Source organism: Eptatretus burgeri, chromosome 5 (genome assembly GCF_056783735.1).
Source record: "Eptatretus burgeri isolate ZD-2024b chromosome 5, Ebu_testis_v1, whole genome shotgun sequence".
Classification (NCBI taxonomy): Eukaryota; Metazoa; Chordata; class Myxini; order Myxiniformes; family Myxinidae; genus Eptatretus; species Eptatretus burgeri.
The window spans coordinates 21,558,684-21,582,290 of record NC_140965.1 but is presented as its reverse complement, the minus strand read 5'-3'; the positions used below and the strand labels follow the sequence as shown (position 1 = coordinate 21,582,290).

General features: G+C 43.8%; 1 protein-coding gene across 5 annotated transcripts in view; it reads left to right on the top strand.

The window, feature by feature from the left end:
* The window catches only part of INO80E (INO80 complex subunit E), a 40,295-nt gene that overhangs the window by 12,377 nt on the left and 4,311 nt on the right, over nt 1-23,607 (top strand). For 3 of the 5 annotated variants that reach the window (XM_085881023.1, XM_085881018.1, XM_085881020.1), the window contains 4 exons: nt 1,585-1,637; nt 14,958-15,030; nt 15,725-15,849; nt 17,801-17,903. In XM_085881023.1, coding sequence (XP_085737149.1) covers nt 1,585-1,637; nt 14,958-15,030; nt 15,725-15,849; nt 17,801-17,903 — 354 coding nt within the window. The remainder of the gene's footprint in view (nt 1-1,584; nt 1,638-14,957; nt 15,031-15,724; nt 15,850-17,800; nt 17,904-23,607) is intronic. The other 2 variants (XM_085881019.1, XM_085881021.1) reach the window with 1 other exon arrangement.

Sequence of the window (23,607 nt, the reverse complement as noted above, 5' to 3'; positions counted from 1 at the left end):
ATATATATATATATATATATATATATATATATACATACTAGGGTGGTCCAAAAACAGCAAAAAACATATTAAAAATTCAGATGTTGTCTCCTCAAGCCTTAAATTATTCCACTATGATTCAATAACGCGCATAAAAAATTTAAGTTGATCGGAGGTGATTTAGAGGTCGCTCCATATGACGATTTTTAGTTTCATGAGTTGGTTAAATTTGGGTATGGTCAGGTTACGATTACGGGTACTTCTGGATGTCCGAGGTGGAAATGGAGTGCATTTTCGAACTCTATGGGGTCGATTTACTCTAAGAAATGACTGCACTGACATTGAATTCACTACCATTTCGAAAATATGACCTAAAACAAGATTTATCATAACTGGAGTTGAGTAACTAATCCTCCTCATTTCGATATTTTCTAATCTATAATTAATTTGTTGTCCGTCTAAACATTTCTTAGAGTAAATCGACCCCACTGAGTTCGAAAATGCAGTCCATTTTCACCGAGGAAGTTCAGAAGTGTATGGATTAGCATCTCACCATTTTGCCATTTTTTTTTTTTTTTAATTTTTTTTTTTTAATGTAAATTTTTTTGACAAGACTTTTTTTGTAAATCTATCAATAAAATACCCCCGAAACAATGTATTTCTTGAAATGTCTCTTGCAGTGATTCTTTCAGCTGTTTGTCATATTCTTATGTAACTTAAGCCAGAAGAAACTCGTTCCTCAAATAACACGATATACAATATATTTTCAATTGGCAGTGACAGAGGCTACTGTTGGGGGGGGGGGGGGAAATGGATAACAACCTTTCTGTATTATAACTTCAAACATATTTTACCCCACCCATGATTTACATCATTAAAACCTTGCAAAAGTCACCTGGATTTTATCACATGTATGCTGCTGTTGCATCTGATGTAAAAGGAAAATACCACTGTGCTATCTTCACTTTTTACCCCATGCACACAAAGTGAAATTGTGGGGTTAAGCAATAAGTTCACTTCTCTCTGTCTGTCTCATCTGTTTTTTTATTCCCCACCCGACAAGAAGCTGTCAGATTGGTGATTCACAGCCCATCCCTCGGATCGATGTAAAGCTGAGTGTCCAGTCTCGTAAGATTAGTTGGTGGGCGTTTCAGATTCCATGGTGTATTTCAGGAATACTCGGCGAGTTATCACCGGGACCCTCAGCAAATTACTAATTCTTGCCCAAATTGGCTCTAGTCAAATGTTCAGGCCTGGCTTGCTGGTTCATTAAATACTTCGGACAAAAACTTAACCCTTTCAGCTGAACCTACAAGAATGTGGGAATAACTGTGGCCATTTAGTACTGGGCATTATTTATTTATGTGTAAGCCAACAAAAAGGAAAAGAGGAAAGGAAACGAGACAGAAGTTGCAAGGATGGTGGAGGGGAATCTATGGGAAAGGAGGGTGGGTTGCTATGACCTATTTTGGCTTAATCGAGCAATGTTTGAATTGGTGGATTGCTTATTTTTGTCATTTGCTCAGTGTTTCGATACTGCAGGGTATCGGCTGGAAGTTTGTTTAACTGCAATGCTTCTTGTTCTCTTTTTTTTTTTTTTTACAGCTTTTTGTTGGACAGGCTGCTGCAGTATGAGAACATGGATGATACAAGCACAGGTACTTCTTTCATAACCTCAGCCAACAGTGTTGAAAGGTGGAATATATTGTTATGTAATGGCTCCAAAGGGTTAATAAAATGTTTATCAGAGCACAGTTATTCACCTCTTGGGTGTTTCGAGTAAGCGTGAAAGTAAATAAATTTTATGAAAATATCCGTCCCTATTTAGTATGGCAAGACATGTGAAACCCACCCCAGTGTGTGTCGAAAAGCAGATTGCTTCCCGTTTCACCTATATTTCATGCTCTTACCTCTGGCCGTTAAATGTGAATCTAAAATGGTTTGTTGGGCCATAAAGCACAAGTTTCGGCAGGAAACGGATTGTGCAGGCTCCATTACCAAAAGACAATAGACTCGGTTTGGTACATTGTTATCTCCACCCCTGGTCTGGGCTTGGACCAATAACAAGCGAGTGAGGAGGGGCGAAATGTGTCCGGGCTTAAGTTGGGGCCAGATATTATAAAAGTATATGCAGCGGCGGTGGGGAAAGTGAGGAGATGCCCAAGAGATACTGGGGAGAACCTTGTGTGCCTGTCGCAGCTGGCTGAACTCGGACAAGCTGCGAGGGAGGCCAAGCCTCGCCTTGCTCTGCCGGCATCATGCACCTCCCACCAGAGTGCGTCCCTCCCTCCCTCCTTGTTGTATTGAGAGATGATCACAGGCATGGACATTGCCTCATTGCTCCTCCAACTCCAAATGGGTTTGAGCTTAGCGAGCCCTGCTGTCTTGTCATGATGTTGTGTGTGTCTGAAGCCTAAGGCATAGTTAAATAAGGACCTGTATACAATCGATGATCCGTTCCCATGGGATGTGTATTTGATTTGGGGTTCCTAAATATGCATTCATAATTTGTGATTGCTGTTTGTATATAGATGTGTGTTGTTTTTACACCACACAAATGTACCTGTTGAACTTGACTTGGCCTCGACTCATCCTGCTTGCTCATGATGGTAGCTCTGGGGGAATCTGCTTGAAATGGCAATTGTCGTGGTCACAAATCGCTAATGGACCGGCAACACGGGACTGTGGTAGCTCAACCAGACAGTAAGTTCTGTCCAGTGTTAGCCCCAGCACAGAGATTACAATTGGTACGGTGACACAACGTTGGGCATGAGGATCCAATCAGGAATCTCTGTTGTGGGGGGTGGACATGGTCGCTATGCCACTCAACGAGTTTAGATCGGCGTTACCTGAACCGACCGGTGCACTGTAATATTGGTGTCATGAATCGGATTGAACCTGAGGTATGAGAGATTGTGCCTCAAAGCAAGATTGCAGCACAGTAAGCAAAAAATTTCATTCGGAGCACGCCACTATGTCAGGTCAGGGTGAGCAGGACCATGAGGGTGCGTACCGGCAAGATGTTGCTGTGACCCAAACAAACATTGAAGTGGAGGGACCTCTGGAGGGTGCAGGGAGTTATCTGGACCACCTGGGAGCCTTTTTGATTCCCTACCAGCTAGCTCAGTGCCCCCAATTGAACCAACAGCGGGTCGACTTCACTAGCAGAGCTCGACATGAGCCGATAATTAGATGCCATAATGGTTATGATGGGCAGGCTGAGTAATAACATGAGAGCTAATCGGGCTGAGCTGGCGGAAAGACTGAGTGCAGAGCTGCGGGCCAAAATTGACGCTGTTCGAGAGGAGCAACAGCAACTGGTGGGAGATGTGGCAGGTGTGCGGTGTGAGAGGGAGGCATGTGAGGCTAGATTAGTAGTGGGGATTGGAGGCACAGCCAGGAGAGTAATGAAGGAAAGGATAGTTAGGAGTAGATGGAAAAAGAAAGTGTCACTAAAGGTAGTAAAATAAATGAACACAGGTAAACTAGAACAGCACTTGGTGGAACATGTACTGATGTCAGGCTGAACAATTTACGTTTTGTATCCCACTCACTGGCCGGATCTAGATCCAGACCTGAACAAAATTGAATCAGCTTGTTTTTGTCAACTCACTAACTTATCCACCAAGTTTTGTCATCACTCGTCCACAACTTTTTGAGAAATTGTACTCCAGGTTGTGGACAAAAAATGGAAACACCAGGGTAAATGAGGGACACCAAGCAATGGCTTCCACACAGGTGTGGCCCAGGTGTTAATTACATTAATAATATCCCAGCATTCTTCAGGTCATGTTAAAAAAATGCTGCACAGGCCTGGTTGCCTATAATTACGGTAAACATGGCTGCAAGAGAAGACCCCAATGCCCACATCCACAAAGCACATGTGGTCGCCCAATGGTTGATGAACATGACACTGATGTTATGCAGATGTCATGGCCTTCTCAGTCACCAGATCTGAACCCAAACCAGCAATTACGGGATATTCTGGAACGACGCCTGAGACAGCATTTTCCACCTCCATCAACCAGGTGAGAGTTGGTTGAATTTCTCATGGAAAAATGGTTCTGCATCCCTCCTGCAGAATTGCAGATGCTGGTGGACTCTATGCCATGGTACATACACACGCCGTACTGACCGCATGTGGTGGCCCAATGCCCAATTAAGTGACTTTACATTGGTGTTTCAATTTTTTGTCCACAAGTACCCTGTATATGTCGTTTTTGGTCCCATATCTCAATGGTGAAGAATCACTTTTAAAAAATAAAACGTTCTTGGATCTGGATCTGAATGTGCATCTTCACAAGAATTTAATCAAATCTGTCTTGTCACACACCCAACCTGTCCAAGTTTTGTCTGAATCCGTCCATGACTTTTTGAGATACCGTGCTCTGTCATTTTTGGCCTCATCTTTCAACAGTGAAGAATCACTTAATTCTAGTATCCGGATCTTCACCAAAATCTAAGCAGTTCGTCCTTGTCACACACCAAACCTCTCCACCAAATTTCTTCTGAATCTGTCCACAACTTTTTGGGATATCCTGTTGACGGACAGACAGGGATGAAAACATAACCTCCATACACCTTCAGTGACTGAGGTAACTAGAGAGTTGATAGAACACGTTACCCTGCACAGTGTTAAAGTATATACATCAATTTAGTAAAGAATGGATTTTAAAGATCGCTTAAAAATCCCGGAAGTTTAGTGCTATTGCAAGAGTCTTCTGCGTCATGCTTGTATACCACCCTTTCCACCACCCTTTGACACCACCTAAACTGCTAAATGTAAGGGATTTGGACGTGATGATGCGATTTGTGTTCACGTGTTCAAGTATATGTCAATTAAATTTAAATCAAGATTTGCAAACGTCGTATAAACTAATTGATTCCGGGTATGACGGAAGATGACGCGGTGTCTTACACCACCCTATATAGTGTTACGAATCTGGAAGCCAACTGCACACAACAGCCAGGTCCTATAGATCAGTTGCATCGGTAAGTATGTGTTTTGAGGGAGGGTCCCGTCCTATGTTTAATGGGTGATTAATTGTACGTGCGCTGCGGAGTTATTTTATAGTTAGGATTTTACGTCCCAACCAACGACCCCCAACAACTCTCTGCTTTCGGCATTGTCCGCGCTCTTTGCTCGCTGGCGAGAGAGCGCGTGCGTGGGTGGAGTTTAACATGGGCATGGCATCCCTCTTTGGCCAATCGGCAAGGAGCGGGCGTCTCACCCGCCCCGTCCCCCACTCAACACCATCACCATCACCATTATGCACGTGGTCGGAGGTGAGGAGGGAGGCGGAGCTACAAACGCCTCCGATCGGGACTCTACCCAGAAGGGTGGGAGTTGCCCCGCCTACTGTGGGCCTGTCAAATGGGAGACAGCCAGGGAATCGCGCGATGGGGCCGACCAATCAGGAGGCGAGTGGCCAGGAGAATAATCCCCTCCCTCCTAAAGAGGAGGAGTGTGGTGGTCGGGATGAGGAAAAGAGAGGAGAGGACGGAGACCGGGTGATCGTGGCGACGGCAGAGTGGTGGTCGACGAGGGTCTGCGGGATCACGGCGATTGCGGTCTACGGTCCTTTGTGGTGGCTCACCGTGGTGGTGGTGACCGAACAGTGCGGCGGCCGAGCAGCCAGGGATGAGGGCTGTGGACTTCGGGTCGTGGGTTCGAGTCCCACCAGTGGTTTCGAAGTCGGTGTAACCGCACGAAGCGGGAAGGTTCAAAACAGGCTCTTGCCTCCAGCTCACCTTCCCTCCGAGCTGGGGGGTATCAATAAAGGCCGCGGCCACCATTTCTTTTTGGGGTGTGTGTGACTGTGTGTGGCCCTGTCTGATAAAAGTAGAATTGGTAAGTGATTTTTGTTGTACATTATTTGCATTGCTTAGTCGAATAACTCTGCCCTTACGTGCTCTCCTCGTTCCCCAATTATTGTTGTTAATAAATTCCCCCTTTTGTTGAATGTACCAGCTCGTTTCTGTATTTCTTTCATTGGCTTGGCATGCTGAGAGATAGCGAGGGTAAATTGTTCATTTGGTCCGGCGCGTCTCTGGTAACTCCGCTCGGTTACGCCGGATCCGAGTCGTTACCTGTGACTCGGATCGGACAGAATCGGCCGAGGGTGTGGTTCCCCGGGAGTTAGACTGCGTGGGTATTTAGGTATATTGAAATTGGCAATTGACCCTACCCCATGTGGTCGACCTATTGGCGATCTTTGGTCCGATAAAGGACCCGTGACCTTTCGGATTTATCTGAAAGGTACGACCTAAATTTCAGGTGTTCGGTGGAGCCGACTCTACTGCTCCCCCTGGTGGTCGTGCTCGCCACCGAGACCCGGCCCCACAACAACAGCACGTTACAGTAGCTATTCATGTCTGTTTGTGTCATTTATGACATCCTTAAAAGCAGGAAGTTTCCTGTTTGGAATAATTTTCAATTTTGTTTCACTGCCAGACAGGCAGACTGAAGGGAAAAAATTATCTCGCTCCTCTCACGCATGAATATGTGTGATTGGGATGAATTCAGAGACAAAGTACTGCTAAATGGCAAACCTATTCATGTTCAAAATATACCACTCAATGGAACTAAATTGTTCTTTTATCATAAACTGACGTTTACAGACAGATGGACGGACGTGAACCAATTGCTTAACCCCACTTTGCGCTTCGCATGTGCTCGGTAATGACCTGACCAGAAGATGATTTCGGAGGAAGCACGTCAGTAAATTTGGAGAAATGGTGAGCGATGACGAGAAGATCGACATGACCGGCATAACTCTTGGAAAACCATCCCATTATGTCTGCACCGAGAACCTCCAGAGGTTGCTCGGATATCAAAGACTGCATGTTACCAATATGACGTTTGTACGCAGTTCTCATTGCTTGACTAACAGTACAACAGTGGATGTAATTCAACAGTGAATTCAAAATGAAACCGGGAATTGAAACCAGCATGAGGTCAAATGAAAGTAGAATAGCGTTGAAACGGGAGGTATAAGTAGCGAGGCGGTTCGGTGCAGCGCCATTTGAACAAACACAGTATAGAAAGAGAGAAGGTTGAGGTACATGTGGGGGAAAATTTGTGCAGGGCGCATGTGACCCTACAGGAGGCACAAGAATCTGTGCCAGAGGAGCTGGTACTGCAGAATGATCGTGAGGTGGAGTCGGCAGCCAGTGCAGCCACACCGAGTAGGTACGAAAACGCACACAAACATGGTGCAAATGGGGAAATTGGGAGCCAGGTAATAGAGGGCTTGTTAGGGACTCTTCACAGGGAGATGTCCGAATCCACACCTGAGGCTGCTGTGCAGGCCACTGCGATGGAGCTTGTACGATTTTCTTGCAGCGGGAAATGGGGGAGCTGTGTGTGTGTGTGTGTGTGTGTGTGTGTGTGTGTGTGTGTGTGTGTGTGTGTGTGTGTGTGTGTGTGTGTGTGTGTGTGTGTGTGTGTGTGTGTGTGTGTGTGTGTGTGTGTGTGTGTGTGTGTGTGTGTTATCTCCATATGCTGGTTTCAGAAGACGTGTGTGTGTGTGTGTGTGTGTGTGTGTGTGTGTGTGTGTGTGTGTGTGTGTGTGTGTGTGTGTGTGTGTGTGTGTGTGTGTGTGTGTGTGAGAGATGTGCCTGTCAAAGCATAAGTTACCATTAGATAAATGATAACAGGATAAGTCTGCTCTGTGTCTGCTTTTGTAAATTGGTGTGTGTGTGTGTGTGTGTGTGTGTGTGTGTGTGTGTGTGTGTGTGTGTGTGTGTGTGTGTGTGTGTGTGTGTGTGTGTGTGTGTGTGTGTGTGTGTGTGTGTGTGAGAGATGTGCCTGTCAAAGCATAAGTTACCATTAGATAAATGATAACAGGATAAGTCTGCTCTGTGTCTGCTTTTGTAAATTTGTGTGTGTGTGTGTGTGTGTGTGTGTGTGTGTGTGTGTGTGTGTGTGTGTGTGTGTGTGTGTTTGATTGGGATCTTCATATGTGGGTTTCAGAATGTGGAATGGAGTCCTCTCAGGTCAGGCTCAAAGCATCCACCTTCATTTCAGTAAGGGGTTTTGATTCATGAACCAAGCTGTGAAGTTTTCTGTTGTCAAAGTATTGTGCTGAGGGCTCTCTTCAGGATCGTCGCCAAACCCTGGACAGCTTCCAACTGTGGTTCATTTGTTATAGTATACCCAGGGATGGTTTTTAGCACACCTGTAAAATAGTTCCAGGGAGCTTATGGGATAGTGCATCATCTGTCTGTCTGTCCATACACAAATACTTGCAACTTCTTCTCAGAAACTACACATATGATTTAAATGAAATTTGACCACAACCTCCATCACCTTTGATGAAATGTTTTAAAAGACATGGTCTGAGGGAGTTTATGGGGGGGGCGGGGGGTGAGGGGGGAGTGGGTTACCTCCCCAAAGAGGTATTTGCTTTCTTCTCAAACGATACACACAATTCCGATGAAACTTCACGACAACCTTCATCACCCATGACCTACCAAAGTTTGTTCATGACATTTGAAAAATTTGACTCTAAGGTGATTTAAGGGGGGTTGCCCCCCAAAATATGTATTTTCTTTCTTCTCCGAAACTACACATACAATTCCGATGAAACTTGACCACCATCTTCATCACCCATGATATACTAAAGTTTGTTCACAACATTAAAAAATAATTGGGCTCTGAGAGATTTGACGAGGGGTATTGCCCCCCCCCCAAAAAAATATGGATTTCCTTTCTTTTCTGAAACCACCTCACAATTCCGATGAAACTTGACCAATATCTTCACCACCCGTGATGTACAAAGGTTTGTTCATGGCATTAAAAAAATCCATAGGTATTTACTTTCTTCTCCATTATATATTGTTGCAGACCCGGGGGTCAGGGGTAAAGCGACCTCAGACTCGACCACGTGATTTGGAGTCCTCCGTCTAATAAATACCGTTTACCTAATGGTCACGTGATCTAATTACTGGGGGACATGCCCTCTGTACGCCTTGTTCAAACCGGATCGCCTTACCAGATCAGATGCAGCCACGCTTAACTGGCAAGGACGTACCGGCTCGAAACAGATCATTGGGGAATAATGTCCTGGCTTAGCTCGGACACAGACCATGCTGGACCAATGAAGGAAAAGACGAAAACGAGCTGGGAACATTTCTACACAAATCATTTATTTACAATCAAGCGAGGAAAGTTATGTAGCACGGTAAATTGGGTTTATTATTATGTACAGCAGGGATAGCAAGGGATTTGTGGGGTGCGACAAAAGGCAAGCAATTTACAAAAGCAGACACAGAGCAGACTTATCCCATTATCATTTCTCCAATCTTAACTTTTGCTTTGACAGGCGCCAACACACACACACACACACACACACACACACACACACACACACACACACACACACACACACACACACACACACACACACACACACACACACACACACACACACACACACACACACACACACACACACAAGATTAGATGGCCAGAAAGAAAGAGAGCAGATTAGGATAAACAGCCTCACAATACCTGACGCGGTCGGCCAACCAACACAACCCAGTACGCTTTGGGGGAGGTTGGAGAGAGAAATACTGGAGTCTAAGGTGTGGGAGTGGGAGGTGTGGTGAAGTGAGGAAAATTCATTTCCTCACGCAGGAAACTCCTGGATCAGTTCTTGATCAGTCTCGACAAACGTTTTGTGGATGTCATGAATGAAGGCATTATCTAAGCCACAAGTCTGACCAGCTTAAAATTCTGGCCGGATAAACAGAATATGACAGAATTTGGTGATAATTGGGTGGATGCCTTGGTGACACATTTCACACCAGCTTTGGAGGCTGCAGGTGCAGATTCAGTCAGGATAGGGGATGAGTGGGCTGTGGTGAAGTCCTTTATCTACAGCAAGCCTGAATGGCAGGAAAAACTCTGCAAGCAAACATGGCCTGAACTGAACCTGCTAGCTTTGATTGACCTGGTGTTGTCTTTGCCTACATCAACAGCTGAATGCGAGCGTGGCTTTAGTCACATGAAACGCATCAAAAGTGACCTTTGATGTACCATTAATTCAGATGCCCTGAATGACCTTATGCTCACTCAGCTGTTGGCACCAAGTGTTCGCCAGTTTACACCAAAACAAGCTGTAGAAGTGTGGCTCAAGAAAGGGCCGAGACAAAGGCGGCTCAAGAAAGGGCCGAGACAAAGGCGGCCCAACTTCACTCGATGTAGTAGCACCCAAAGTCAACCTGACAGTGTGACTCAGAATTTGTCAGATAGTGACTCTGAGAGTGATTCTGAGTCAGTCTATCTCTCCCATTCTGAATCATATTGAATTGTTGTGACTCTGAGTGATGAATTTGTTGCCATTATTAATGATTTTTGTTCGTTGCCAGTTCATAAAGACAGTGAGTCTGCCAAAGTTAATTTGGCCGCCTACAGTACTGTAATAGTACAAGTGAGTATATTAAAAGTGTTTGATATCAAATTTGTGACTTTTGTCTTTATTTTATCGCGCCCGTAGAAATTCTGCTGGGCCGGTAACTTTTTCTCGTCACCGGCCCTGCTGGCCGGCGGATAAAAATGTTAATTTGCACCCCTGCCCCGGGTGAAATGTGGGGTGACCACCTGAAGCGACGCACTGTGACCTGAATCCCACTTCTCTATTAGACAACAGCTGCCAGAGCCATACCCTGCCAGGCTCCTGGGGACAGAAATGGTCTCATTCGCACATCCGGTGTGACACGGCCCAGAGCTCCGTACCAAACTCCCGGACCGTGACCCCCCGCGCGATCCCCCCCCCCCGGCCCCGACGCCGAGGCAATATTTTTTCCATGTGTGGGAGGTGTTGGTGGCGAGGTGGTGAGTTCTTGGGGAGCAAGGTGAAATGCCTTTGGCAATTGGTGTGCAGATTTGAATGAAATGGTGCACCATGCACGTGTCGTATATGTTAGTTCTATTGGTGATTCTCTCATGGGAGGCTGCATGGTGTGTTTGCTTGCTTGCTTGCTTGATTTGCACCATGGCTAAAAGGAAAGAGTTGGAATAGAAATCAGAATAGATGATAGAGATATAGTTAATAGACCGAGGTATTTGAGCCACGCAATGCACTTTGTCCGGTTAACCCACGAGACATGAGGGGAAGGTCTGACTGCACGAAAACCAACAAAATAACTGCCTGGGGATCACTGAATGTCGGGTGCCATTGCCTTAGAGACATGCGGTTTTGCAGAACCGCAACAATATTTTGTAGCTCATCCATGCCAACCAGTGGTTATCTTATCCAGCCACTACCAGGTGAGCGCCCAGGGGTATTGCCCCTTTGTGTAATATCTCTGTGAGGTTCTTTTCATCATTCCTGGAGGTCCAGCTATCACTGGTACAACTTTGGCATATTTCAGCTTCCAGGATCTTCTCACTTCATTTTTGAGGCCTTGGTGTTTGGTCATTTTCTTGATTTCTGCATCGTTTAGTCCAAAATCACTGCTGTTAACACTTCAATCAGCAATGCCGCCTTCTCTGTTTTTTTGTCCCTAAGTATGATATGTGGTCACAACGCTTTGTTTTCCATGTTCATGCTCGATGGGATCATTAGTTCATATGTGAGCGATAGGTACTTCCATGTTTTGAGTGATTACATTTGGTTCATTTTCCCACAAATTTTCTGGAACTGGGACATCAAAGTTTTTGCAGATATGCCAGCAGATTACTTCACAAACTCTGTTGTGTTGTTGTGTGTACATACTGTTCTGACATGAGTTGTTCTTTTGTGTGTGTTCAGTCATTAAGCATAACATATCATTCTCTTTACTAACCCCACCTCCACTCCTCACCTTTCTCTCTTCTTTTTTTTTTTTTTTTTTTTTTTTCTCTCTCTCTCTCTCTCTCTCTCTTTCTCTCTCTCTTTCTCTCTTTCTCTCTCTCTCTCTCTCTTTCTTTCTTTCTTTCTTTCTTTCTTTCTTTCTTTCTTTCTTTCTTTCTTTCTTTCTTTCTTTCTTTCTTTCTTTCTTTCTTTCTTTCTTTCTTTCTTTCTTTCTTTCTTTCTTTCTTTCTTTTTTTTTTTTTTCCCCCCCACCCCCTCCTCGCATCCCTCTCTCCTGTGGTATAGCAACATTTGATGAGGCATAGTTCTACCCACCTCTCCCCCCCCCTCCCCGTCAGCTAAGCGACGGGTTATATTTGCTATTTAATGAAATATATATATATATATATATATATATATATATATATATATATATATATATATATATATATACACACGAGGTGTGTTCAAAAAGTATCCAACCTTAATTTTTCGTGCGTAAACAAATAAAGCTAGGGAGGCGTGGTTTGGTGCACGTATGTAGGCGATCCTAATCCATATGCGTGAATATTTTCCCGCCTGCAGAAGCTGTCAGCCGCCGATGAGTGAGGAAGTGTTAGTGAGTGCCGTCGGATTTTCGTTTTTGACAAAATGATGGAAAAACTTGAACAACGCTACTGCATCAAATTTTGTGTAAAGCTTGGCGATTCCCAAGTGGAAACGATCCGCAAGATTCAACAGGCCTTCGGGAACGAAGCAATGGGCACCACACAGATAAAAGAGTGGTATAACCGCTTCAAAGATGGTCGCACATCAGTGGAAAATGAAACACGTTCTGGTAGGCCCTCAACATCCCGAAATGAGATCGTCATTGACCAAGTGAGGACCCTGCTGATGCGGGATCGTCGAATCACGATCAGAGACCTTGCAGACGAGGTGGGCGTCGGCATTGGATCCGTTCATTCCATTGTGACTGAGGATTTGGGCTTCAGGAGAATCTCAGCGAAGTTCGTGTCAAAGCTGCTAACGATTGAGCAGAAGCAACTCCGTTTGGAGATCGCACAGGACATGCTGGAGACTAACAGTGATCCCAACTTCTTCAACACAGTGATCACTGGCGATGAGCCCACAGTGATCCGTCATTTTGTCAAAAACGAAAATCCGACGGCGCTCACTTACACTTCCTCAGTCATCGGCGGTCTGTCGGCGACTGACAGATTCTGCAGGCGGGAAAATATTCACTCGTACAGATTAGGATCGCCTACATACGTGCACCAAACCACGCCTCCCTTGCTTCATTTGTTTACGCACGAAAAATTAAGGTTGGATACTTTTTGAACACACCTCGTATATATATTGTTCTTTTTTAGCTGCTGTTTTCGTCACGTTTAGTTCAAATACAAGGGGCATGCGGATGGACTTTGCATTTTGAGATGCTCTCTAGTTTCCACCAGTTATGAGGACTTGGTGTTTCGTTAAGTCATCCTTTTCTGGACATTGTTGGTAGGTAGTTATGTGCAGTAGATGTTTGCTAAATGAAGGGTCTCTTGTTCTGTTATTCCTCTCAAACCTGTAAGGGCCAAGCAAGGTCTGGTGACGGGATATCCGAGAAGGTAATTGATATGAAGTCGCCTAATGCATGGCGCAAAGTTCGCTTCCGTCTCCCCACCCCATTCTTCTGGCATTGATGAGGGGCCATTTGCATGACATCGCCGCTGCCATCAATTTCCCCCCCACCTGGGGCAGGGTCCCCAGAAAGTACCATATCACTGCTGCAATACTGCACCCTATTGGCCTGACTTGCTGGCATGGAGAATCACTGAGATTGACTGGAGAAGCGGGCCACGTCTTGACTGGGCCTGTGGATGGAAGGCCCCTTCTGAGTGGCTATGCCATGTTGGCTGAGGGGGTAGGGGGCTATTTGAGGACCTGAGTGTGATGTGTGGTGTGACGCTCAGCGATTCTATATCTCTCTGGTGTGATGCGGAGCTCTCTTTCGCTGGGGATGCCCATTGGTGCTCGAGTTCTTCGGTTGGGGATGCCAGATTAAACTGTCTTATTGTCTGTGCTGTGGTCTCTGCCGGTGCTTCCCTGCTCTGCTCACCATACTATTCCCTTGAGTACATCCGAGCTCCTTTAGAAATCCCTGCCTGGTGTGCGTGTGCGACTGTCCAGGCCCTTCTCATTTTATTTTTATATGAGGGTTTTATTTATCAGTTATCATCCTTGATCATCTGTCTCTCGTCCTGTTAGATCTGGCTGAACTTTAGTTCAATACAAGCTGTTTTTATTCAGTGAAATAAAAGACATTATTGTGCACAAGAGGAAGGCTCCGACTCTCAACAATGTTGTGAGCCAACGACTTAATTCTACATAGAATATTGAGTGTGTATATATATATATACAGTTTTACCAGGGTATGTCTAGACAACAGATGGAACTTTGTGGACTTTAAAATTGCAACATAGAAGGATCATTGGTGTGTTTTGGAGCTTGCTTGTAGCCCTGGGAGGGGGTGTGGGGTGGGGGGGGGATAGTCATTTCTTGCTGCTGACTTAGATGGTCATCAGGCAGATATGGTTTTACAAGGTTGTTTATGACTACATCAGCGAAATGTGTGTATTCTGCTCTTTACTCGTTATCTCAGCATATATTTATTTTAAAAAATTTAAAAGCACTATTATATCCTAAAGCTAATTGGCATTTTACCTTATTATAAATTCAATCAATAATTCAGTTTCCACAAAGTACACATGGTCAGGTCGTGAGCCCAAAAAATCCCCCTTCCCCTTACCAGGGTGGGGTCTAAGTTTGATATGTTGTCTCGAAAGTCATCGGTTTACTGACCCTTGTTGCAGGATGGGGAATTACTAGCCAGGGGCAAAAATATATTTGCTCCCGTTCCCTGAAGGAGCGGGTGTTTCTAGTATGTTTGAAATCCTGATAACTGCCGTGGGATTAGCCCGCAGTTAGAATAAGATCACTCACCACTGCTCAGGCACGCGATTTCCACGATATTCATATTAAACCGCCCATCTGTGAACTGGTTGCTTTGGAATTTTGCAGATCCTTACCCAACTCATGATTAGTAATCGCGGGAAGGGTGTCACCATGACAGTACAAGGTACATCGCCCTTTAGGATAAGCAGTACCTGAGTCCTGAATTGAAATCTTCCTCTTCCTGTTCCCATCCCCAAGATTCGGAGGCAACGTTGTCGTCAGACGGCGACACTGAAATCCAAAAGCTACTGGATTTTCCACCAGCCAAAAAGCAAGTCCATGCACTTTCAAGCATGCAGCACCCTCCTGATGTTGTTGGATTTCTAAGTTTATTTTTTTTCAACATTTCCTTTGCTGCTTCAGTGTGGTGCTACTGGTCTATAATCCCCTGGTTCTGGAGCTTCGGCGATACGAGGAAATGAGAACGCCTGGAAATATTCTCTCATTTAATTATCTTGTACGAAAATATATTGTTGTGGAAATGTAGTAGTGCTCCTCGTGGGTTAAAGATGTTTCATAAAGCGTAGTTATTTCCTTACTGAGTGTCTCAGTATTAACATTCAATAATTCAATGTGATATTTGATATATGCCACTTCAATGTACCGTGAGACACCATTAACCATATTGTGTGTGTTTCAAACTACCAACCCGTTTGATGCCATTTTTACCGTTCTCGCCTCTATTATCTGTCATTTTAACGTTGTAGATTTTTTTGGGGGTTTTTTGGAATGGTCTTTGAGAAAATGATGCACTTACACAAACAGATCTTTCCAACAAAGTTAACTCTGTCGTTGCACCGCTAGGCACCATCATTTTGTCTGAATGTCGCTGTTACTTGGTCGAGACATTTGATTGGTCGTAACAGTGTAACATTTTGCCAAAATACTGCTAAACTGAAGGTTTTTGGAAGTGCAAACAAGGCCATTTGTGTTTTGTGGCATTCAATTATATTATGGTCCACCAGTCTGTCCAGTTGCCTGGTCCGAAATTGGACAGTCTCCAAGCTACCACGTCCGTCCCTCACGACAGAGATTCCCGGTCCTCATGCTCACTGTCACATTGCCATGCCAAATGAAATCTCTGTGCCGGGTGAGTAACGTGCCAGGGTGAACACCTCGCAGGTCTTATTGTGTCTCTGAGAAACAAGCGTCCCGTGTTACTGGACTCCTCGTGGTTCGTGACCATGCCAAACTCGATCGCAATCAGATTTCCCCCATAGCCACCAGGTTAAACTGTCATGAGCAAGCAGAATGAGTCGAGGCCAAGTAAATTTCAACAATTGTGTTTGTGTTGTGCAAAAGAAAGCACAGACAGCGATTGCAATGACTATGTAAAAATATATACTCGAATACTATCCACTCCACCGAATACACGCCCCACTGAACAAATCGGCAATGGTAACAAGTCCTGACTTAGGGCCCTGTCACACCTTGACGTTTTAGCCAGCGTATGGCAGCGTATCAAAATGTATGTAAAACGCTGGCGTACGCTGAACTATTGATGTTTTTTTTCAATTTTGGGCGTATAATAACGTGTTGGACGTATGCATAACGTATTAGTAACGTACACAGAACGTTTCGATAACTTATACCAACGAATGCTTAGCGTGTTGTCGGCGTTCACAACTTGTGTCCAACGATAGTCTAACTTATGCATAGCGCACGGCAGCGTATCGCCGACGATCACGTGGTGGAGCCTATTAAAAGGCTGCCGCTCGACGATTCAAATCATAACCGCACTAGACATCGAAGTGTCAACATCACAGTCATGCCGAAGAAAACTTCAAAGAATGCTGCAAATAAGTCTCCTGGCCGTGGACGTGGACGCAAGGAGGATCCATCATCACCCACACCCATCATCACATCACGCTCACCTACTACTACTGACATGGATCTACTACTACTACTACTACTACTACTACTACTACTGACACGCTCACCTACTACTACTACTGATACTACTGACATGGACATCTACTCAACATGGAGTCTGGAACACTGATGGGTTCCTCCTGTGAACCCCATTTTTATATACCAATTCCCCTAAACGCTGCCAATACGCCATTATACGGTAGCTGTAAGTTATAAACACGTTCAGTAAGTTCTGTGGTCGTCGGGAAGACGTCAAATACGTCTACATACGTCAATATGCGTTGGAGATACGTTACACATAGGTTCAAAGCACGTTACTCATAGGTTAGAAATAAGTTTCAGGTACATTAAACATTACCTCGACGTGTTTCGACTTATGAGTAACTTACAAGTAACGTGTGTCGACGTGTGTCAACGATCACATAACGTGCCTACAACTTATGGCCAGCATATGCGGATCGTGTGAGTCATACGCTGGCATATGTCGACAAGTTTTGGGCATGCTTAAAATTTGTCGACGAGCTCGGCGTACTACGACGTATGCCAGCGTGCTTCAGCGTGCTCTTAACATATACAAAACTTACCCATAACGTATTCGACGTGTGCCAGTGTATTCACTAAATTTTTCATACGTCGGCATATGCTGGCTAAAACATCAAGGTGTGACAGGGCCTTTACCTATGCTTTAAGGCATCAGACACATATGATTAAAGACTGGGGATTCGCGACAGCAGGGTTCGCGAAGCTCAAACCTATGGTGTTATTTGGAGGAGTAATGCAGCAATGTCCTGCCCTGCGCTCAAGCTCTTAAGGCATCAAGGCAGAAGACCCCATGTGAGGGGCATGATGCCGGCAGGACAAGGTGGGGCTTGGCTCCTTGTGCAGCTAGCTTCGCTGAGTGCATGAAATTCTCCTCTGTGTATCTCTGGTAGCCCAAGTTTACCAGATGATTGTTAACCATGTCCTCAACCCTTAACTGGAAAGATGGATTTTACTCAAAGTACCAGGCCAAAAGCCTCACTCATTGAATCGCGAGTGGGACATTTTTAGTGCGACACTGTTGACTTTAACAAAGCGGCTGTATTCCAGAAGTGTTGGGCTTGAGGCTCTGTCATCACTCCCTCCATTGCTGTTCGTTTTCCCATATCCACTTCATCTCTTCCACACAGACGAAGAGCATCCAGTGTTGGACCTATGGGGAGCTCCTCTCGGCCTCAAATCTCTCCCTCCACACCAAATCAAGTCCGCACCCCTCCTCACTTCCTGCATTCGGTATGGGATGGGTGGATCAGTCACTCACTGAGGATAACCTGTTATTTACATAACCGAACACCCACAAAATGGTATTATTCACAGAGAATGTTGTGATTGTGGGCAGGGATGGATCTGAAACCCACACTTGTAATGCCAATGCCACATTTCAGTTTTTCAGCCCCTCTCCATGGTGGCTCCTTATTTCATGAGAGAAGGGAGATAAAGGGATGCACAACTGTGGGTGATTTAAGGCTGGCACACATCACCCTTAAAACACTCAGGAATGTAAAATGAGCTGATTTATTTATTTAAATCAATAATTTTGGCCTCTTGAATTGGGGATCTTTTATTATTTTTCTTGAAAGAGTGTGCAATGTCTTCCAAAAGGGACGGGTTTGGTTACCAACAAAATAGGGATAGACATTGTTTAATTTCTCTGACTGCAGTTGAAATGCAAATGCAGCAAATTGCCTTGGAGAGGTAAGGCAGAGATCACGTGATCTCTTTAGTTCGTATTTAGAATGCTGTTTTGTGTTTTTGCATTATAATTTGCCATGGCTGATACCATGGCTGAATTTGCCATGGCTGAATTTGCCAAGATGGAAACTTGACACTTCCTTGAAGCTTTTTGTTATTTTGTGCCTTATTAAGGAGGTTTCTATATACAAGCGGACACTCTCGCCGTCCTTGCGGGAGTACCCTTCTTGGTCCACTTTCGGCGACCAATCTGCTGCGGCACATTCTTGAAAATGCACTTTATAATTTTTGTCATTTTTGAAAGGAAATTTATTGATCACAACATATCATGCTCCACATCATAAGATGTGTAAACCTGAAACATCCAAGGTCTCTTCTCTAACCTGACAGATCTCTCAATCCAAGCCGCTGCTGATAAACCAAACATTATCTGTTTAACAGAATCCTTCCTCCCACAGGACATCCCTATCTCCTTAGTGTCTCTCCCCAGTTATTTTCTCCTCCAATTTGATGGGCTTGAACCATGCCCAGGTGATGGAGTTGCACTTTACATCAATAACTCCATTTCTCACTGTCCATGTACTGATGTTACACCTCACCATTCCCCAGGAGTACCTCTGGTTGCAACTTCCCCTCTGCTCCCACCTATTGTTAATTTGTGTGTTATAACAGTCCTACTAACAGTGATGACTCCATCTACATATCGCTCAGACAACATGGACAAAACTTTTAACCGCTCAATCCAACTCTCTCTTCCTCATACGTGGCAATTTCAATTGTCACCATACAAATTGGCTGGGTGTTGTCACTTCAGCCATGGCACTTCAATTACGCAGCGACGCGCTGCTCCGGCGCATGCTCCCATACCTGACCTTACCTGACTTCAATTTCTCACCAGCTAAGACACCTCAGCAAAGGACTTCTGTGACTCATTCTGTGAACTTTCCAACCAGGATTTCTCCCATTGGCAAATCCTCCCTTCTGGGCTTGGTGATGACTAACTTTCCTGCAAAATGTCTCCTGCTCTTCCACTGTTCCAATTGGTTCATCTAATCATGTGCTTGTGAATTAAAGTCAATATCTCTGGCTATTCTCAGAGAGCTGCCTCAACGCCAGCGAATCTGGCAGTTCACGCAGGCATATTGGCAGGGACTGCATGCAAGCAGCCATCTCTCTTCAGGACTGGTCTCGCATATCTGCTGCTCTTGATGTTAACTCAGCCTTGGAATTTTTCCAAAGAAACCTGCTCTCTCTCAAGCACAGGCTCATCCAATCTTGTCATCAATTATCCTGCCTCTCCTCCCACCCATGGTACACTGAATCATGTGGTGAGGAAGTTGCCCTTCTTGGAATGCTAATCCAACCAAAGACAATCTCAGATCTTCCAAGACTTCCGCAACAAGTGTGTGTCTACCCTCAGGAGAGCCAGATAACAACATCTACCCAGTCTCAAGAATTAACTTTCAAACTTGTCTGCCTCCTCTAAAAGCTGGTGGTGCCTCATTAAGTCTGTCTCTGGTATATGCTCTCCCTCCATCCCTTCCCTCTCTTTAAATGGCATCACAGCTGACTCCACTCATGAGATGGCTGAATGCCTCAATTTTGCATTCCCAACCACTCACTCTCGGTACCCATCCTTTCCTGTCGTACTCAACTGCAACTGGACTCTGTGTCTTTTGCACCTGAGATGGTGGAGAAGTTGCTGTTAACCCTCAACTCTGACTCTGACTGCAACTCGAACAGACGGCATCAGCTCATGTGTCCTAAAATCCTGCTCTCCTGTTCTTTCACATCCACTCTCTCTCTGCCCTTTTCACTCTGTCATTTTCCCAAGGTCATCTTCCATCACTTGGAAATCAGCCAACATCAACCGCTGCATTACATAAACTAGAACGACATTTGTTGGAGTGCATACCTCTGCCAGGCTGAACAGTTTACGTTTTGTATCTCACTGATAGGCCAGATCTGGATCCGGACCTGAACCAAAATCTAATCGGTCTGTTCTTGTCACCTAACTCACTCTTCCACCTCGTTTTCTTTTTTTTCTCATGACTCAGTCACAGCTTTTTGAGATATCATGCTGTATATCGTTTTTGGCTCCATCTCTCAGTGGTGAAGAATCACTTAAAATATCCTCGGATCCGTATCCAGATTCAGTTCTTCAGGAAAAATCTAATCCATTCGTCCTTGTCGCACACTCATGTCCACCAAGTTTCGGCTGAATCCATCCATAACTTTTTGAGATATCATGTTAAATATCGTTTTTAGCTCGCCTGTTTGAAGAACAAAGAGCTATAGCGATACCCCCGGCATGAGTGTCAGCGTGAGCGTGAGCGTGAAAATGTTAAATATTTTGTATTACGGAAAAACTCCTCGACGGATTTCGACGAAACTTGGTGGGGGGGGTTAGGTATGGTCCAAGGATCATGCCATTAGATTTTGGACTTGGATCATGCCCAAAAAAAAATTGTAAGTTTTTTTTTTTTTTTTGCATTTCTACATGTTTTAAGTGATTTCCACCCCCTCCCCCCAAAAAAAAATTGTTAAAAAAAAAATTTTGCAACTTTTTTTTTCAACAAAATTTCGATTTCTTTTTTTGCATTTCTACATGTTTTAAGTGATTTCCAACCACCCCCCCCCCCCCAAAAAAAAATTGTTATGGAAAAAAATATTTTTTTTTGCATTTCTACATGTTTTAAGTGATTTCCACCCCCCCCAAAAAAAAATTGTTAGAGAAAAAAAAAATTTTTGCAAGTTGTTTTTCAACAAAATTTCCATTTCTTTTTTTGCATTTCTACATGTTTTAAGTCATTAGGATTTCGACGAAACTTGGTGGGGGGGGGGGTTAGGTATGGTTGAAGAATCATGCCATTAGATTTTGGACTTGGTCCTCCCCCCCCCAAAAAAAAAATTGTTAGAGACTTTTTTTTTGCATTTCTACATGTTTTAAGTGATTTCCAACCCCCCCCCCCCAAAAAATTGTTAGAGAAAAAAAAATTTTGCAACTTTTTTTTCAACAAAATTTCGATTTCTTTTTTTTTGCATTTCTACATGTTTTAAGTGATTTCCAACAACCCCCCCCAAAAAAAAATTGTTAGAGAAAATTTTTTTTTTGCATTTCTACATGTTTTAAGTGATTTCCAACCACCCCCCCAAAAAAAATTGTTAGAGAAAAATTTTTTTTTGCATTTCTACATGTTTTAAGTGATTTCCACCCCACCCCCCAAAAATTGTTAGAGAAAAAAAAAAATTTTGCAACTTGTTTTTCAACAAAATTTCCATTTCTTTTTTTTGCATTTCTACATGTTTTAAGTCATTAGGATTTCGACGAAACTTGGTGGGGGGGGGGGGTTAGGTATGGTCCAAGGATCATGCCATTAAATTTTAGACTTGTTCCCCCCCCTCCCCCAAAAAAAATTTAGAGACAAAAAACTTTTTTTTTTGCATTTCTACATGTTTTAAGTGATTTCCAACCCCCCCAAAATTTAGAGAAAAATTTTTTTTTTTGCATTTCTACATGTTTTAAGTGATTTCCAACCCCCCCCCCCCAAAAAAAAAATTTGTTAGAGAATTATAAAAAATATGAATTATTAGACGTCTTTTAAAAACGATAAATGTATAAACAGGCGAGCATTGGGTGGCTTTGACACCAACTCTGGTTAACCCCATCACTCAATAGTGAAGAATCGCTTTAAAATTTTCGAATCCGGATCGTCACCAAAATCTAATCAATTCGTCCTTGTCACACACCCAACCTGTTCACCAAATTTTGGCCAACTCCAGACACAACTTTTTGAGATATCCTGCTCACAGACAAACAGAGAGACAGAGGTGAAAACGTAACCTTCATCCACCTTAGGTTGCCGAGGTAAAAAGGTGCAAAAACTGAACCACTTAACTACAGACCTATCAGCTTCTTTCCAATCAGCAACATTATTGTCCACTCTTAAGGAGTTTGGATGTGTCCACAATTATCATTCTTTGGAGTACACCATTAATGCCTTCGGTGGATTGTAGACGACATGTCAGGACAAAGTATTTGAGACCATTTTTTAAATTTGAAATATACATATCAATAAATGCCACTATTTATGCATTTCTTTTGTGAGTTATCCTATCAAAAACAGTCTTCATGAGACTGAGAGTGATTATATCACTTCATTCACTGGAGAGTTCACGGAACACTTTACTCTACGCAGCCTTGAGAAGAAGGGACATGGTCGGGGTCTGCGAGCAGCAAATTTGGTCGAGATGATGTAAAATGCCGTAATAGTTTGTTCAAGTACTGCTAAATGGAAGGGTTTTGAAAGTGACAAAAAGTCGAATTGTGTTCTTCAGTGTGTAAGCATATAATACAATTGAAATAAAATAAAGATTTGAAAGGTTCTAGAAAAAAATTTTAAATCTGAGGTTTACCATCATTAATGCAGCGTCCTTTGCTCCATTTTATTTAACACGTTACATTAGTTCTCCGTGCCTGTTTGTGTCCTTTATGACATCCTTAAAAACGGTAGGTTTTCTGTTTGGAATGATTTTCAATTTTGTTTGACTGCCAGACAAGCAGACTGAGTAAAACAGTTTATCTCGCTCCTCTCTGCACACGTGCAATCAGGACAAATTCAGAGCCAGAGTACTGCTAAACTCCAGGTTTGTTTCTAATTAATGTTCAAAATGTAACATTCAATTAAAATTAAGTTGTTCCTCGATCACAAACTGATGTTTATAGACAGACAAAGAGACGGACAGAGACATACAAAGTGAACCAATTGCTTAACCTCGCTTTTCGCTTCGCGTGTGCGGGCTAATTGCCTTTTAAATTGGTACCGTTTCACACAGGTGGGACATCTCTCTCACTCCACAGCCTGCATCTGTGCGGTGTTCTGTTCAGGTGTGACAGATACTCGACCACCTTTGTCTTGTCTCGTCTTGCCAATTCGGAAGGGATGATGTGCACCATATTTGTTATGTGTCAGCTAGGAACAATTTTGAGAGATTGTTTCGGGTTAGGTTGACACATTCACTTTGAGAGAAAAATGTACTATTCGTGAAGTAATTTAGATTGATAATAAATATTCACGTTTTTATTTCCATAATGTCTGAGGCTCTTGGATGAGTACATCCTTGTACATATTTCACATGGAAGACTGGTCCATTAGGAGATATCTTCAGCATGAACTTCAGCATGAACTTGCATTGAATCTGTCACTTTGCTGTCGGAAATTAAACAACATAACTTGTATACGTT